At 30.9% G+C, this 18,667-nt stretch overlaps 2 protein-coding genes across 2 annotated transcripts; one reads left to right on the forward strand and one right to left on the reverse strand.

Annotated features, from left to right (window-relative positions):
• Positions 1-53: 53 nt before the first annotated feature.
• LOC124538663 lies at positions 54-4,736 on the reverse strand. Its single transcript, XM_047115797.1, has 8 exons — positions 4,493-4,736; positions 4,234-4,416; positions 3,924-4,154; positions 3,703-3,843; positions 2,783-2,903; positions 2,209-2,353; positions 1,844-1,900; positions 54-1,759 (listed from the first exon to the last, which is right to left on the reverse strand). The coding sequence occupies exons 1-8, from the start codon at positions 4,604-4,606 to the stop codon at positions 178-180; spliced, it is 2,574 nt and encodes an 857-aa protein (XP_046971753.1). The 5' UTR covers positions 4,607-4,736; the 3' UTR covers positions 54-177.
• A 995-nt stretch (positions 4,737-5,731) lies between these two features.
• LOC124538196 (dolichyl-diphosphooligosaccharide--protein glycosyltransferase subunit STT3B) lies at positions 5,732-18,064 on the forward strand. The gene is made up of 14 exons (XM_047115165.1): positions 5,732-6,042; positions 6,129-6,347; positions 6,430-6,673; positions 6,800-6,998; positions 7,693-7,864; positions 8,704-8,882; positions 9,200-9,387; positions 10,027-10,217; positions 10,844-10,946; positions 11,230-11,472; positions 11,987-12,084; positions 12,554-12,682; positions 14,472-14,556; positions 15,408-18,064. Exons 1-14 carry the CDS (start codon positions 5,861-5,863, stop codon positions 15,483-15,485), a joined length of 2,310 nt encoding a protein of 769 aa, XP_046971121.1. The 5' UTR covers positions 5,732-5,860; the 3' UTR covers positions 15,486-18,064.
• The last annotated feature ends 603 nt before the right edge of the window (positions 18,065-18,667 follow it).

The raw sequence follows: 18,667 nt of genomic DNA on the forward strand, positions 1-18,667 counted from the left end.
CAAAAAGTATTCATAAGACATTAAAAGCATATATTTCAAATTAAACACTCAAGTATATACAAAAATACATTTATTTTAATTACAAATTGCTAATAATTAAATCATTTAGACTTTATGCTATTTTAAGTAATAAGCCGCAATATATGTAACAGACTTATTCAAAATACTATAAACCAATTAATTGTATGCACGTTGCTTCTGACGGGGTGATCTTCTTGGAGAAATATGCACTGCCTTCATTGGGATATTGTTTCTTTTTAGTTCACTGGCTGACGCAGGTGTTCGTAAGTTTCGAGGGGTGCATAATGATTTTTTTAAAGCAGGGGCCTGTGGTGTTTTTAATAAGTTGTATTGTGGTGACACCACTTTTTTAACGGGTGTTATTTTTCTATTCTGTCGCATATTATTGATGTCCTCTTTGTTATGAGAAACTGAAGGGCGATATGTGGTAGATGACCCAAAATCATTAGAATTCCTTTTAGATTTGTAAGCTGGACTAGTTTCCACTTCATCTCTAGCACAAGATTGAAGTTTCGATTTAGAATTAGTGGCAATTTTTTGTGCTTTTATTTGTTGTTGGCTTACTCTAGGTTTTCTTGCAAAACCTGTATGCATTGATTTCTCATTTCGATCAGATGATTTGTCTGAGCTAGATTCAAACATCTTGGCTTTTGCAAGAACAGCTCCTGCATTTTGTCGCCTTAATTTGTTTACTGAAGGTCTTCCACTTTGTCCGCTTGTTTCTAATTCACCCGTTTTATTCATGAAGAATGCTGCAGCGTTTCGCCATTTTTGTTTAGAATTCGATGAAATATCTTTATTTATTTGATTAGGGTTTTTAATATCTTGATAACATTCAAACTGTGATGAGTACCTTGATTTCGCTTTGTGATTGATTGAATTATTTAATGAATTTTCTGGTCCTGTTCCATCCCAGCTATTGTTTATTGTTATATTAAGTGATCGACGCGACTTATCTTTACCAATAGTTTTATTTAAATTAAAATCAGGGGCGAGACTTATTCTTTTTCTTTGATGATATTTCAGACTAGAATCAGACAGATTATTCATTGAATTCTCTGATAATGAGCCATCCCATTCGGAAACTAAGTTTTGACTTTTTATGGGTACTTGATTTGAATTGGCTGTGTTTACTCGCTCTCTCCTAATTAATCCTATGTATGGATAAAACCTATCAGTATTATGATGAGGTTGCGATTGTGAAGAGGCATTCCAGGATTTATGCCTCACTATTTTAGTCAGATTTTCTTTGGAACGACGTCGAATTGTACCTATCTTTCTTGCACTTGGTGAACGAATGATTTTGGCTTGTTCTTTGGGCCTGATTTTTAACTCTTTGCTAAGTCGACGTGCTAAATGCTCTGAAGTTGGACAATTCAACATGGCGACATCTTCTAATGTTTGCTCATAAACATTTTGCACTTGCTGCAATGGCTGGACTCTTGGTATGACATCAGTAAACTCCCTCGACAATCTATTTTCTATTGCTGATACTCTATTTTTTATTTCTTCATACTCCTGCTTTGATATTCTTACATAGTCTTTGTCAATTTCTTTCATGTCTGGAGATAAGTCTATTGTATCATGAGCACTAAACAAATTTTCTGAGGATGTCAATAAGTCTTCACTACTAATACTTGTTTCAGAATTTTTATGCGATTTAAAGTCTGAATTTATAACAGGTGTACTTCTAGAATCCATAAAACTTAGGCGTAATCTCTTCCGGCCAGTTACACCCCTGTCAAAAAAAAAAATTTATGAATTAAGAACAAATTTTATTGTTTGTGAACGGTATTTAATAAAAATAATAATAAGGACATACATTTTCATTGGAGTAAATGATAATTCTTTCTGAGGAAGTTCCTTTCTAATTTCTTTCCTGTAAAACAATAATTTGAATTAGAGACCATAAAATATTATTCTTTCTACAACATAACTTTATCTTATTTAATAATTAACAAGTAACACATTAATTTAATGAGTAACATTAAAATAAACTGATTAAAAATATTAATAGCAATTAATAATGAATTAAATTATGATTAGATAAAAATAATTATGAAACTTATACATAGGTATGCCATGCTTTTAAAATGGAAAGGATACAGTAACTTTAATTTTTTCGCTCAATACTGTTAAGTATTGCTTGGAATTTTATAAAATACACATACATATAATTCAACTTACTTTATTTTCATAGAAAGTCCTTCATAATTATCAAATTTCCTTTTGGCTGCAGATTTACTCAACACTGGTGTTTTACCATTTTCCATGACTAGTGCTGGGGTGGTTACATTACCAGATACCATTTTACGTAATCCGCTTAACATTCCTAAAGAAACACATTGTATAGCTTTTTTATTTTTGTGGGATTATATTATATAACTCAGTATTAAAAATTGCCACCTATAATACCATTATAAATGCGAACATAACTCTGTCTGTGTGTAACTCTTTCAGGGTAAAACCACTGAACCAAATTTGACTAAAATTGGAATAAGTTTTTAATTTAAGGAATCCTTCCTTATTTAAGCAACTAACAGTAGATTAATAATATTTATTTATTCTTTATGTGGCCACATTAAAAATTAATTTATTATGGTTGTTTGGAAGTGTTTGTTTAATTCAATGTGTGCTATCATCATAGTCTTTATGATAAGTTTTAACAAAGTTATACACAGACATCCTTTAAAATTAATTTTTAAACAACATAGCAACATAATTGATAAAACATATTTCAATATAATGTATGTAAGCTTACTATTAAGGGATCCACTTCTCCTTTTTTTTCTTCTTGATTGACTGACATCGGAATCATCATCAAGTTTTGTCATTAGATCGTCTGTTAGAAGTCCTATGTGCTTGGAGTTATCTATAAATATCTAAAATATAAAAAAGAGATAACATTACACAGTGAAACTATTTAAAGTAAACTATCAATACTAATATTATAAATGTCTGTTTTTTTCTATTTTATGGCTACACCATTGTACTATCTTTTATTTATTTATTGTGTTTGCTAGCGATTTTTACATTTTTCATTCTAACATAAATATAAAATTATGCGTACGTAGATTATGTAAAATTAATTAAAAGTAAACACTACATGCTAATGAAAGTATATAATTACTATTACAACTACTACAACAAAAGTGAAAGACCAGAACAAAACAATTTTTTTTATGAAATTTGGCATGATAAATGCTTGAATCCCAAGGAAAGGACATAACTTAACTTTTTATTCCTAACACATAAAAACACACCCCTAAAATGTGATGATAATGGAGGGTGACTAAATTGTTTATAGTTGAAATTTTTCTTTAAAAGAATTGTCCATTGCAAAATTTAATTATTTGTTAGAAAATAAATAAATGTTGTCACTAATTTTAAATTGTTGTTACAGTTTCAAATTTACTACACATTTTCAAAAATAATATTCAAGATAAATCAGATTTGACATAAAGCTAGTTCAACTATTTTTGTTAAGTCATTGGGAGTATACTGATTGAGTTTGATGGAGTGGCTGGTGTAGTGGTCATGGATTTTTTTTATTTTTACTTACAGAACAGTCAATAAATCAGTCAGTAAGTTGACTAACTTACTGACTGACTGAACATTGAACTGACTTTGTACCTACTAATATGGTATTTTTCATAGTAAATACAGTTATAACACCTTTACCTTGACTAGGGCTACATGATGTTCCAATCGTTGTGCAGAAGATGCAGCTGGTAAAGGCATGATACTTGGTGCTAGTACTATTGCTAGATTTGAAGAGTCCATTAAGTTATCTTTATGCCTCGATGCTATATAATTTAATAACTGAAATTATGACATTTATTTTGAATTAAATGTATAACTAGTTAATTTTTTTTCAAACATATTTGTAAAAGATTGTATACCTCCATCACATAATGCAAAAGGTGAACATGTAGTACTGGTAAAAGTAATAGTGTATTTAAAGTAGATTTCAAACTATCTTCGCCGGCTGTTAATCTACATCGCAAAAGCAGATCTTGCACTTCAGCACTAATCAGAGGTTCTGGCAAGCATCGGAGGTAGAGTTTTAACACACTCGCCACATCGATTGGATGATGTCCCTCTGATACACAACCACCAGCGTCAAGCAACCGCTAAAACCAAATGCTTAGTTGAAAACAAATGTATCCTCTACAAAGTTATATTTATAGAATATATGTTATGTTTATTTACCTTAATATCTTTTTGACGGGTTTGAGATCCTGCTTTTCTAAAGAGGCCTTCGATATGGGCATTCTTTCGCAATACTGAAGACATTTCACTGACAACAGTGGGAATACACAAAGTGCTTCCACAACAAATCACACTACATGATGGAACTTTAACTAAAGGTGCTCCAAACACTGTTTTATGATCCTAGAAATAGATAAGAAATGTTATATTCGACACTTGTATACACAATTAATTAAGTACATTTGAGAAGAAAACTTACTTTGACATTTTTTGATATAATCTTTTTGAGACGATGTTTTAATCCCGCTTTTTTTAATTCGCCAACTATTATTGATTGTAATTTGCCATGATTTATACCATCTGATATCAACATTTCGTTTGTTTTGTTATAATAACATTTATTTTATTACAAAGTAATCAAATTCCGATTTCTGATTTCTGATATCCGCTTTTTAAATCACTTTATTTCGTTACCAATGACGTTCCGTTTTACTTCTGTCTAATGTGTCAATCATCGTCTTATTTTATGTCTGTTTTAAAGTTTATACTTTATTATTAACAATTTTTTAATAGCAATTTTGGTGTGCTATCAGTAAAACTTTATTCATCACGACATTTTATTCCATTACCTTAAATTAACGAAATGAGCTAGTAATTTTTAAGTAATGAGAAACCAAAGACACACACACGTTTGTGCGCTAGGGTACTGTACCTTCATATTCTAAATTATAAATTTATAATATGAATTTAAATTTGTTATGAACTAATGAATGTGGTTAGTTTACAAGGACTTCCATTTAGATGAAAATTAATACAAATCTTCGGTACTTGTATAAGTATACTGAAGGTATAATTCTGTGTGGCTGTTTAAGTCAAGTCAAACTACTTCTTATAAATGTGAGTTTTTTTGTGTTCCTTGAAAAAATATAGACTAAACCAATATAGGTACATAAAAGTTATGCTTTGCAACGCGTAGTATAGAAATGTTGTCAATAAACGTTATGTTTCAAAATAATTAAACATATTATATTAGTAACGATGACTTTTATTAATAAATGTTATACTAAATCTCCAAAATGTAATAATATAAATATTTTTAAATGTTGTAAAATATATTGAAAGTCTTTGTATAGTGTAATTATTAAATTCCTTTTATGTACTTTATTCGTTAGCATATATATGTTAGTATCTAGCATTATATTCATTGTAATTTCTTAAAAAATGCTAGTATTATAGAGCAATACTTGCAGGGATTAAAATATTAGTTATAATTATAAAATTTTGTGTAACATTTATACATGGTTTAGGTATAAATGTATAAAACAATAGGTTTTTATACTACTTACTAGGTACTACTACTTATAAGGCCATTAAAAAAATACTTAGGTACATAATTAGTGTTTTTCCATTTAAAATACCTGTTTAATGTTCTTGATGATAAGCTATTTTAAATTAATCTTCAAATGAATATTTTTTTTTATTATAACTGGCAAGCTTTATTTTAAGGTGGACGTGTCAGTCAGCCAAAAGTCAATCAATTTCAATAGAAATCGTATTGTTGAAATTGATGTATGAGAAATCTTTTATTGAATATTTAGGATAGTCAATAAATTTATCTCATATTAAGATGCCGACAGCGGCTGAGAGTAAACACAGCAATGGTCGCAATAAAGGAATATTTAACAACACGACCGGCTTTAGTACTCTCATCACGGTTACAGTTTTGTCACTGGCTTGGTTGGCCGGTTTTGCATCCCGGCTTTTTGCTGTAATACGTTTCGAAAGCATCATTCATGAATTTGATCCTTGGTAAGCAACATAACAATACTCATATGAAGTTTACGCTTTTTTTTCACGTGCATTCCTCTTAGAAATATAATGAATATGTGTTACAGGTTTAACTATAGATCGACGGCGTATATGGTGCAGCATGGTTTCTATAACTTTTTAAATTGGTTTGACGAGAGAGCATGGTACCCTCTAGGTCGTATTGTGGGGGGTACAGTTTACCCTGGTCTTATGATCACATCAGGGACCATCCATTGGATACTGCATACACTTAATATACCAATACACATAAGAGATATATGTGTTTTTCTTGCACCAATATTCAGGTATGTATTTTTAAAAGTTGTTGGCATGATGTTATACAGCCAAATATGTATAGTTATTATTAATATAATATTTTTTTTTTAGTGGTTTAACAGCAATAGCTACATATCTGTTAACATCTGAGCTATGGTCACGTGGTGCAGGTCTCTTTGCTGCATGTTTTATAGCAATAGTACCAGGTTACAGCAGCAGGTCTGTAGCAGGGAGTTATGATAATGAGGGCATAGCTATATTTGCACTACAGTTTACTTATTATTTATGGTTGAAAAGTATAAAAAGTGGATCAATTTTCTGGTCTATTTGTACAGCTCTTTCCTACTTTTATATGGTGAGTAATATATATTTTAAATTCATGTGTAATCCTTGACTTTTCATTTAAAATTGTGATCTCTAAATATAAAGACTTTGCCTTAGCCTGTTTTACAATATAATTTTCATGGTTAATATTTTTCAGGTGTCAGCATGGGGTGGTTACGTGTTCATTATCAATTTAATACCTTTACATGTCTTTGTACTACTTATTATGGGACGGTTCTCACAAAGGTTATTTGTCAGCTACACTGTCTTTTACATTATTGGACTCTTGCTGTCCATGCAGATTCCATTTGTAGGATTCCAACCAATCCGCACTAGTGAACATATGGCTGCTTCAGGTAAATATAATTTGCATAAGGACAGACGACTCTTTAAAATATTACTGCACATTATTACTTTCGAACCATTAATTTCCAACATTCTACAAATTACAAATAGTGTATCTAAGTATTCATTCACTTTGAATGATCATTTTCAAACATCTTGAAAACATTTTGGTATTTCAGTTAAGAAATATTTACATTTTTTATGGAACATAATTGATGATTGATATCATAGCATCACTCATTGATACATCATTTTGTATATAGTTATTGATTCTTCATTGAAATCTTTAGGAATGACATGACACAAACCATGACACATTACAATTAAAATGAATCTTCCAGGGTTAAAAATATTTTTTCAAAACTGTAACATATTTTCTTATTACAATATCTGTGTATAGGAGAAAAACAATTGATAACTTTGATTTCTTATCAATAGTTTAATAATCATTTAACATTTAAATCTTTTTAATCATTTCTCTGTAAAAATATTGTTGCTTTTTGATGTATTTATTAATTTTAAAATATAGATTAAAAATAAATAAATTATAATAAATTTGTCTGTCTAGACTAATGTAATCAATATTTGGTTGGTGTTCATTATTTCTGATAATTTTTGGCAAACATATTTTAATAAATTTTGCAATAAAGTAGCTAAGAAGAAATAAGGTAAAAGTTCTTGATTAACATTAATTTATATTTCTAGGTGTATTTGCGCTTTTGATGGCCGTTGGTGCATTAAAGTATTTACACAGCCTGAATCCGAAAGGACAGTGGAAACAATTGCTAATCTTGGGGGGTTTGGTAGCTGCCGGCACTGTATTCTTGGCTGTAGTTCTCCTTACATACATGGGGGTAATTGCTCCCTGGAGTGGAAGGTAAGTTTGTTTTTCCAACTGGATTTGCTTTAATTAAAATTATTCTTAAAATTGTTTAACTGGACAGAATTTTGTATCAGAAGTGTTTCATTTAAACGTCACATATAAAAGTGTTATACTTTAATATTTTTATTATGTTTTATAATAAATATTAGACCTTGAAATTTGTTCTAATTTTATATTTGTACCAATTCGTTAAGGTTGTTGATTGAATTAGATAAACACGACATACCATAAACAGACTTATTATTCCACACATGTTACCTTGACAAAAACAATTCATAATATAATTATACTTGTAAATTATACTGGAGGATTATGTACGAAGAGTGGCTCTGTATATGTTATGTTTTATCTATATGAATAAAGTTATCTGTATGAGTAAAACATACTATATGTCTATATTTTCTTTGGTTAAATTTAATTTTTTATACTAATATGTATAGTACACCACACAAAACTTAGATGTAGCTTTGGCAAAATTCGTAAAACCGATCACATCCGAATTATGTCCGCTATCCCAAACTATCAATATCTCTTATGTTAATATGATCTTTACACAAAGGTAATAACTTGTAATATCATATGACCTAAATTATTCGGCAATTTGACACGTCGATTTACGTGCAATCGCTTTCTCGGGTCGAACTGACCTGAGAATCTATAGCGACGAATAGCGTCGAATAGCGCGATTAGGAGATATTTCTATTGGTTGTATAAATCGGCAAGAATCGGTTTTCTTGAATTTACCGATGCTACATCTCATTTGTTTCATAGTTATAACTTTTTATAAGTTAATAATTTTGAAATTGAGAGATATATTCATGTTTTTTTTTTAGATTTTACTCACTATGGGATACAGGTTACGCTAAGATCCATATCCCTATCATAGCTTCAGTGTCTGAGCACCAGCCGACAACATGGTCATCATTTTTCTTCGATTTACATGTACTCGTGTGTACATTCCCTGTTGGACTTTGGTATTGCGTCAAAAATATTAACGATGAGAGAGTTTTTGGTAAGTAAGAAATAAATATTTATTTGTTATAATAGTTTATAATTTTTTCCAACATGGTATTGCATAAAACATAAGGTGCACTGTACATAGTATGCCCTTGACCTAATGATAACAGGGCACACTAACTATTACTGTTTCTTTCTAGTCTATAAAATATATTATGCTGTTCTTATTTAGTAAAATATAATGTAATTTGAGGATAATATTTTGTTATCTTTGTTTGAGTCTTTGACTGAGCGAAATCCTTTGCCCACTTGTGGGATTTTCCAAGTATATAAATTAATATCTGTGGTATTAAGACACAATTTTTTTTACAGTGGCCTTATATGCTCTGAGTGCTGTTTACTTTGCGGGTGTGATGGTCCGACTGATGTTGACTCTGACGCCTGTTGTGTGCGTTCTGGCCGGAATCGCCTTCTCTATATTGCTGGACTTGGTTCTCAAAGAGGATGAAATGCAGACGGCGCCCGTTGAGACAGAAGACTCGAAAAACTTGTATGATAAGGTACAATCCAAGTAGATTACTTTGGCTGTTAAAAGTAGATATTCGGCGTACATTTGTACCAATTTTTTTTTATGTTTTTATTAGTATTTATGTAAACAGTTATGATTTATAATCTTATTTTCGATTAATTGGCTATTTGACAATGCGAAAAATAAAGTGTCAATGATACAATCATGACACTTTATTTTTCGCACCGTTTCGTTTTAACAGTACATATAAGTGTTAAAATGGTTATTTAGTAACGAATTTGAAAATAATTAATTAATTTGTCAAAAATCCATAAATAAAAATGCAGTTTTTAGACATTCGTCACGTGTCACAAAATTCTCCTGATTGGTTGGGTTTACGATGACGTCACTCGCTTGTTAGTCTCGTTTTCTTACTGTATGTGGAATATGTATACCACAGATTACAATACAAGCTTGTGAGGTCATTGCCGTGCCATATTGTCCAAGTGGCGTTTTCGCGCGCTATTTAAATATTGTATTTTTAATTTGTTATTTTTTGGCAAATATGTACTACAAATAATAAAAAGACACCTTTTACTGGGTTCCTCAACCTCTACTAAATAATATAAAATGGATTTTAAAATAAGTCAAATAGCCTATTGTAAAGACTATATGTATGTTCCTCACACAGGCGGGTAAATTGAAGAAGCGAGCCCCCGAGCCAGTCCCAGCGGCAGACTCCGGTCTGGGCATGAACGTTCGCTCGGGCACCCTCATCGCGTTCATGATCCTTCTCATGTTGTTCTCCGTGCACTGCACCTGGGCCACTTCCAACGCCTACTCGAGTCCTAGTATCGTGTTGGCCAGCTATGGTAACGACGGGTGAGTGTAACTGTTCCTACTTTTCCTTTAATTTAAATCATGAGGTACTAGGGTACCATAGGGTTTGTTTCTGAACACGTGACAATGTGTATGTAACTTATTCTGACGGTTGGTTGAGTCACGTGACGTAAGCAGATGTAAAAGCGTAACAAAGAAATAAACTCGCTTTCTTATTTATAGATAGGTTTTGGTAAATTGTCATCATAATTAGCTAAGTAGCGATAATTTAGAACGTTCTTTATTTTTTGAATTATTTTATAGTAAATAGTTCCCAAGGTAAAAGTTCATACGATATAGCTATAATGAAATACTTAGCCCAATAGCTATGCTGAAATACTGAAAAACGCTAGTATACAGTTAGTTTCTATTAAGTAAGGTTGTCAGAAAAATATATATTCCTTGACAAAAAAACTCACCAGTAATTAATACAAGTTTTCTTGGGGTCCAGAAATATCCAGAAAATAGGAATTATATGAAGTATTTAACTAATTTGTGTTATTTTTTTTTTGCTAAAGTGTACTGTGTATGTTGTGTGTGTTTGGTTTGTAGGGAGGACGTTTTTATCAATTTTCTGAAGAAGTTTTTCGATATTTTGAAGTCATTAATTTTAATTGTACAAATTTTAGTTCCCGCAAAATATTAGACGACTTCAGGGAAGCTTACGGCTGGCTGTCACAGAACACCGCTGAGGATGCTAGAATTATGTCCTGGTGGGATTATGGCTATCAGGTAATAAATTTACCTGTCGAAGGTAATAATGATTACCTGTTGACTTCCAAGCAGGATATATTAATTTAAATAATTGTATTTAATTAACATGACTTTGTATTTTTTAAATGTTAAAAAAGAGTAACTACTGAGTTTCTTGCCGGTCTACTTTCCGAACCGGTGGTAGCGTCACTTAATTGCAAAATGACGATTCGAAAGTGCTTGTAAAAGCCTACTTGAATAAAGTTTATTTTGATTTCATTTGATTCAGTTCATCGTTATTGAGTTTTTTTATTTGCTTTAGATCGCCGGTATGGGTAACAGAACGACATTAGTCGACAATAATACGTGGAACAATTCCCACATAGCTCTGGTCGGGAAGGCTATGGCGAGTAATGAGAGCGCTGCCTACGATATAATGACGATGCTGGATGTTGACTATGTGCTGGTGATCTTTGGCGGTGCTATCGGTTATTCCGGAGACGATATCAACAAGTTCATTTGGATGGTCCGCATCGCTGAGGGAGAACATCCTAAGGACATTCATGTGAGTCTTTGAGAATCTTTACAAAAGCCAATATGACCGAATGGTAATCATATATCAATTTAACATGTCCTAATTTGATATTACATGCTGATTACAGATATTAATCGAATAAGGACACAGTCCTGTAATGATATGTATACAGTTTAGTATACAATAAAATTTTAATTGAGTATTGCGGGATCGGGATCAGTCTATACAAAATTTCCATTGTATTTCACATATTTATATTTATTTTTCGATTTAAAAAAATGAATTTAGAGCTCAACGGATTAAAGTGAGGAATTATTAAAATTCTGGAATGTGTACCAACCCATATTAGATATATGTGGGGAAATAAGCTCCTCAAATGTTCCTCGAGAGAAGAGGGGCGATTTGCCCAACAGTGGGGCATGTAAATGTCTGTTACTTATCATTTTTCATGATTCTTTATTCAAGTGTAATTTGTTTTATAATCGTTATGTTAATGAAACTGAATTCAAGATGTCTTGTAATAATACAAGTCTTTTTGTTACAGGAAGCGGATTATTTCACAGAAAGAGGAGAATACAGAATAGATTCTGAGGCTTCTAAAACAATGTTAAATTGTCTCATGTACAAATTATCATATTATAGGTAAGTGGCCCTTAAGATCAGTTATTTATTTTAAACAGTCATAATACAACTGTTAAATAATATCCCTTACGGAGGTACACCTTGTGGAAGATCGATTGCTTGTTAGTGCCCAAAATTAATATTATATTAGTATTTATATTGTTTTGTTTGTTTGTTTCCCTGATATGGTCTAGTGTTTCGTTTTAGAATAAATCGATAACAAGTTATTTATTTTTCGTCAAAGTCGTATGATTTTTGGCTGATGTAAAACGATCTATAGAACCACCAATACCCCGATTTTAAACAATCATGCCATACTAATCTAAAAGTTTACACTATACTATAATTAATTCGAAAAAAATTCAAAATCCATTTCGTTAAAAATATTGTTATGTCAATCCGTCTATAAATTATCCTCACTACATTTTGAATTGTGTTCGTAAGTGAGGATGCTCGTAATGAGTTGTGGGTACATGAGCGTGTGGGGCAGGTACGACAGCGGCGGCAGCCCGGCGGGCTACGACCGCACGCGCGGCGCGCTGCCCGGACACCGCGGCTTCCAGCTCACCTACCTGGAGGAGGCCTACACCACCGAGCACTGGCTCGTGCGGATATACAGGTACCCACCGACCACACGCCACACCTAGCAACTTATCGGATATACAGGTACCCACCGACCACACGCCACACCTAGCAACTTATCGGATATACAGGTACCCACCGACCACACGCCACACCTAGCAACTTATCGGATATACAGGTACCCACCGACCACCACACGCCACACCTAGCAACTTATTTAACTTTAATAGCTTTGTGTGCGCACCTCTTGATACTTTGTATATATGCTTCATAAATTGGCCAACCTGTTTGGTTTCACATTGAATGACGATGAGATCGTTGGCAACAAGTACATCAATTACAGTGAACTTGCTAAAATTAAAACAAAATTCATGTATTTCGTATCTTTAGCGCATGATGAGAGAATGTTCAGAGTGTTAAAAGTATAACATTATTACATATATGATGTTCATTATAATTGTTCACTTTCCATATTATAATGTCATCTGGTTAGTTAAGATTAGTACTTGAGAGATAAGTACTTGAATAATATTTCTAACTGATGTTCAAGATAATTATATCGACTCACGTGCTCTCTGTTAAAAAGCTACTTCATTGATATTGTAAATAAAAATATGTGTAATGACGCATTACGGTTCTTCAGCTGAATCTCGAAGAACGTATTAAGTTTGTGAAATAATAAATAAATACATAGCGAGAACATACTGTCTATTCCTCATTCCGATGGAATGGCAATCCGACATGACAGGAGTGGCATTAAGTACAATATAGTGTATAGTCCATTCCAATGACAAAAGGAAACATTCAAAACATACCGTATTTTTCAATATCACAAGTGTTTTGTTGATAATTCCACTATAAGATTAACTACAAACAGTTCTTGATTAATATATCTTCATTTGTAATACAACAATATTTCACTAAACTACATAGATCCACTTTAATTTCACTTCCAAAGTAACGAAAACAGTTTTGTCGACATTTAAGACGCCATTTCTCGATGACGAACATTAAAAATAGAGGCCTCAACTAGGCATGTTCGCTAAACGAATGTAGACGAATAAATTTATACAGATAAAAAATATATTATTTTAGTTTTAAAATTCATTATAGATATTTTTTTTTAAATATATTTATTTAATTGGTTGTAATATATAATATGAATTATTTATTAGAAACGTAAAAAGTTACCTAACGATATATAAAAAAGTTATTTTTATACAGTAAGGTTTTTACATAAAAATAATATTTTTACTAAAAATGTTAAAAGAATTATTTTACTTAAAAATAATCTCTTATCTCGAAATGTAGATCAGTTTTGTGCATAGCAATTTTATAGTTTTGAAAATAATACAATGTTAAGAAATACATTCGTCTCTCATCTTTCGTATCATGTGTACGGATGCATATTCGGAATTCTCTGAAGTTTTTTATTACGACCTGACTTTGTTCAAACGGAAAATTACTTTTAAAATAAAAAAAAATATATCGTTCTTTAGCATTAATTACCCATTCATTCAATTATTTTCACCTCACTAGTCGAACGCAAATGACATATCAATTCAAGGTCAAAGTTGTTTATTTACCTTTTCTCCTCTTCCCATTGGAATAGACTATATATATCTATACGTAGTTAAATGGCGTAGAAATGTATGTGTTAACTCTCTCACTCCATACTGGTCTACTGATAATTCACAGTAAACCCTTAATGTCCAGTATAGTTCTGGCCCGGTATTTGGTCCAATGACATTTTTGGAATGCGTCAAGCGAGGCGGTTTAGTTTTATTATTTAAATAATTTAATTTACAATTTTTTTTTTATTTCAGAGTTAAGAAACCTGATGAGTTCAATCGGCCGAGATTGCCACTGGCTAAGCGGACAATACCGACCAGCAACAACTTATCAAAGAAGGTCTGATTATACAATTGCCATTATTACTTAATACCATTCGAAAAAAAAAAAACATTAAATTCAAATTTGTAATAATATATACAGTAGGGACCTTCCCTTGAAGGTTTGAAATAATTTAATTATTTATTGAAATAAATAACACTATACGAATTTTAAAAACAAATCAAAATAGAATAATCTCAAAGGAAGCAAGTTCCTGTTTTTCTGTTTTTAATAAAGTATATAATATAATAAAAATAATATAATAAAATAAAAGGTTTTTAAAACATACTATAGTTTTTAAAAAAATCTTATATATATTTTTTATATTATAAATATCGTCTAAATATTTTAAATTGTGTAATATTCCTGATATAATTGGGTGTAAGTATTGTTGTCTTAAGATTGTGATTTGATTGCAGCCTGCTTACGATCTAGGACCGATGGTACAGTACCAAGTATACATTTATCATTTATTTCCTTAGTATTGCGTTTAATAAACCTTTATAAGGATAATTTACATACAAACATCTATGTATATGATTTTGAAAAATGTTAGATGAGATTACATTCGATGCAAATACAAATGATATAACATTTGTTTATTTAGGTGAATATTTTTGTCAATTAATGAATAGAATATGAAACATTTTCAGACAAATGACGATTTTATAAAATGCACAAAGTGTTCGGTCAAAGCATTCTTTGGATTTGTCTAAAACATTCAATTAATCATTTTCCAATATTTATTAATTGTTTAATTAATTAAATAACATAAATATACCGTTATAATGTCTACTTATATGTATTTTAAAGTATCGTAATTATTTAATTTTAATTCGACAGAGTATATAATCAATACCTTTTTACAGACATCGAAGAGAAGAAAAGGTCTACTGAAGAACAAGCCTACTCTTGTCAAGGGCAAGAAAGTGACTAAGCTGGAGTGACGCAGCTAAGATACGGCCTCCGCCAGTGGTGACGATGCTGTGTTCATTACTTAACTATGTTCCCCAGAGATTAAAGCCAGTCTGATTATTTACTACGTTTTATTATCTGTATCGTTCCGATGAGAGCGAGTTCTTACTATTCTTGTTGACACATTGTAAGGTTTTAATGAAATTTTCGCTATGTATATTTCAAAATAATAATATTTTTTGTAGTTTACATTTGACATGATTGTTGAATTTCTAAAGTATATTTTTAAATCACAAACGCTTGATTCAATAACTGGTAACATTTTTTTTTCTAAGTGACTTAATTTTTTTTATATATTTAAATTCAGAATCGAAATAATTTAATTGAAATTCGAATTTATTATTTAAATATTAATTAATGAATAAGTAGCACGTTACCACTGATGCGAATATTAGATCTATGACTGACACCAATTCTTTATATATATATGTAGACTATTAGACTAAAGGCGTTTCTTAAAATTTTAGATGAATACGTTATAATTTATTTACGCGCCGATTACATGGATACTGGCACATTTTTTTTCTTTAATTTTTGTTTTATATTATGCAGAAGATAACCTTTACACCACTTTTTTCCAATCTAAAAAAAGAATGAGAAATATATTAAATATGAATGAATGAATGTGTATTCAAATAATTCTTGTTAAAAACAGTGTTTTTAGCTTTTGAGCTATGTTTGCTATTATCCTGTTTTGAAACAAACTACAGTATCGCTATTTTTAGGTCATTAATAAAATGGTGTATAATATATTAATACTTGATCTTCACTTGATCGATCATCACAATTTCTCAGCAACTTGTAATATGTAAGGAATGGAAATTTAGGTAGCAAGTGCCTCTTCATTAGTCTTTCCGATCGTGAATTGTACGATATAAAATTTCCAGAGAAAACTTATTAGACAAATCTTAGAGACTTGTGTTTCTCTATAATTCCCACATCAAAAATCTACTTATCATTAAAAAGACTAATTTAAATTATCATTCCGAAAAGTCAATTCCAATATAATGCATGATAAGGGAATGGTTTCAAGGTGTCTATCCTGAAAACATACTATTTTCAACTACGAATCCAGCAAGCTCGTTACACATACATTTTCCATGGTAATTTTAGCCATGGGATGTTAGATGTATAATTTATTATACTTTTAATTGATATCTCTCGCTCACTATATCCGACATCAGATTAAGGATATTAAAATAATATTTGTAGATTTCAAACAGCATTGTAGTATGCATTCATTGTATTTAGAACATTAACACACTTAATTTTGCGAAGCGGGTGGATTGCTATCCACATTAGTAGAAATATAAGTGACGCTTGATATATATATAGTATTATATATTTATATAGTCCACCCTGACTTCGCACAAGGAAAAAAGGCCTTAAGTTCCGTTTAGTATTGGGTGGAGTTCTGAATAAAACGGATTTTATGTTATTTTGATTCTTAAAAAATCTTTTTTTACATTGTGGCCAAATGTCCATGTTGCGGTGTCTTACCTGATGTTCAAAGAGGGTATCGTGTTTGTAATTGCTACGTCCATTTATATAATATTTAAATAGTTTTTAAATATTGTACTAGAATTATCCTTTTAACGCCGTGTTTATTGATCCCAATGATTTAGGTATGTAATGTTGCCAGATAATATATCATTAACGATTATATCGAGAAAATAATAAATATTATTTGTTATACTATCGTTGAGTTATATTCTCTAATAATTATAGAATTTCTCGCAAAAGTAATGTTCGCAAAATAATATAAATACCATAAACAAGACTAGAAATTTTAAGTTGATATTTTGCCTATATCTGGCAGCACTAATGTTAGTTTAGCCTCGCTTTGTTATCAGTTTATCTTAATAATATTTATCAGAAAAAAATAATATTAAAAAAAAAATGTAATTTTAAGACAGGTTAATGTCAAATGCAATAATATTTTTGGGACTTGTATTGTTAAATATAATGTAAAAATAACACCAAGGTTTAGGTATGTATTGGCCAACGACTGGTAATGTATCAACTATTATGGATTAAGTTTGCCTCAAATGGTATTGTGAACAATATTTCTTTTTCAGTTATGGACTTAAAGTACAAAATAAAAAAGAATGAGCATTTCCTATCACCTTAATATCTTGACAGATTTATGAATCGAATGACATATGATGAGAGAAGTCTATGCACAAGTTTTTCACTTAATATAAGAATTATAATTTATTTGCTGAAAATGAATATATTCTATTACGGTTTGAGGCATTCATAATTTTATATGTTACTCGTGTAAAGTTGGCCAGTAATATAGATAGGTGTCGTCTAGTTCATAATAATGTCACATGTGTTAGGTAGTGAATTGTATTTTAAAGGCAATTATTTCTTGTGTCTTGGTCAAAGTATTGTCCTGTGTAAGTGAAGATGTTATGTGTTTTAATTTTATTGTTGCCCAGCACTTTTGTTTGTTTTTTTTTTTTCGTATTTTCTAACAGAGGTTTATGTTGTGTATTAAGGTTTCATTGTAGTTTACAATGTTCTTAATAAACAGCTAAAATATAAACGCTGCCTTTTATTGTTAATTCTATTTAATTATAACAAGTGAGAACTGGCCCTAATATTATATGTTTCATTAGCTGTGGGTACCTCTATTGTTTTTTCCTGTCTCTTTGGTCTTTGGTTTGTGTTTAATTTATATGGATGTTGATTCTGAGTACCTGTCAATCCCATACCTTTAATATATTAGTAGATTTGTTTCTCAAGCATTTATCAGTAGCTGTTCGAGTTTTTGTTTAGAAGTCAGGTGTGTTAACTTCCTCCAAGAGTAGGCCTGAATTCCCCGGCCGTCTTGGTTTTATTTCGGTCTAGATTATGAGAGTGATGAATTAGAGAGCGCACTTAGTATTTCAAGCTTTTCCACTTTATATAATGTAATTATCAAACGTATGTAGGAATGGTTATAGGTAAATATTTCTGAAAGCGCCGTTGTCTATTGCCGGTGATGACCACTTACCAACAGGTGATTCCTTTGGCTTACGTCTACCTATAAAATAAAATATATAATAAATTATTACTGTATGTATATCGTAGACATGATATACATAGATTATATTCTAATTTATAGAAGTGGCTAAGTTACTCACGACATTGTGGACGTATGGTTGCA

Source organism: Vanessa cardui, chromosome 20, assembly GCF_905220365.1.
Source record: "Vanessa cardui chromosome 20, ilVanCard2.1, whole genome shotgun sequence".
NCBI classification, from domain to species: Eukaryota; Metazoa; Arthropoda; class Insecta; order Lepidoptera; family Nymphalidae; genus Vanessa; species Vanessa cardui.

Coding starts and splice junctions, on each gene's coding strand:
- LOC124538196 (XM_047115165.1), top strand. CDS start 5,861: ATGCCGACAGCGGCTGAGAGTAAACACAGCAATGGTCGCAATAAAGGA. Junction 8,883..9,199: donor TAACGATGAGAGAGTTTTTG/GTAAGTAAGAAA, acceptor TTTTTTTTACAG/TGGCCTTATATGCTCTGAGT. Junction 12,683..14,471: donor TGGCTCGTGCGGATATACAG/GTACCCACCGAC, acceptor TTTTTATTTCAG/AGTTAAGAAACCTGATGAGT.
- LOC124538663 (XM_047115797.1), bottom strand. CDS start 4,606: ATGTTGATATCAGATGGTATAAATCATGGCAAATTACAATCAATAATA. Junction 3,844..3,923: donor TTTTGCATTATGTGATGGAG/GTATACAATCTT, acceptor TCATAATTTCAG/TTATTAAATTATATAGCATC. Junction 2,354..2,782: donor GAGAAGTGGATCCCTTAATA/GTAAGCTTACAT, acceptor GTGTTTCTTTAG/GAATGTTAAGCGGATTACGT.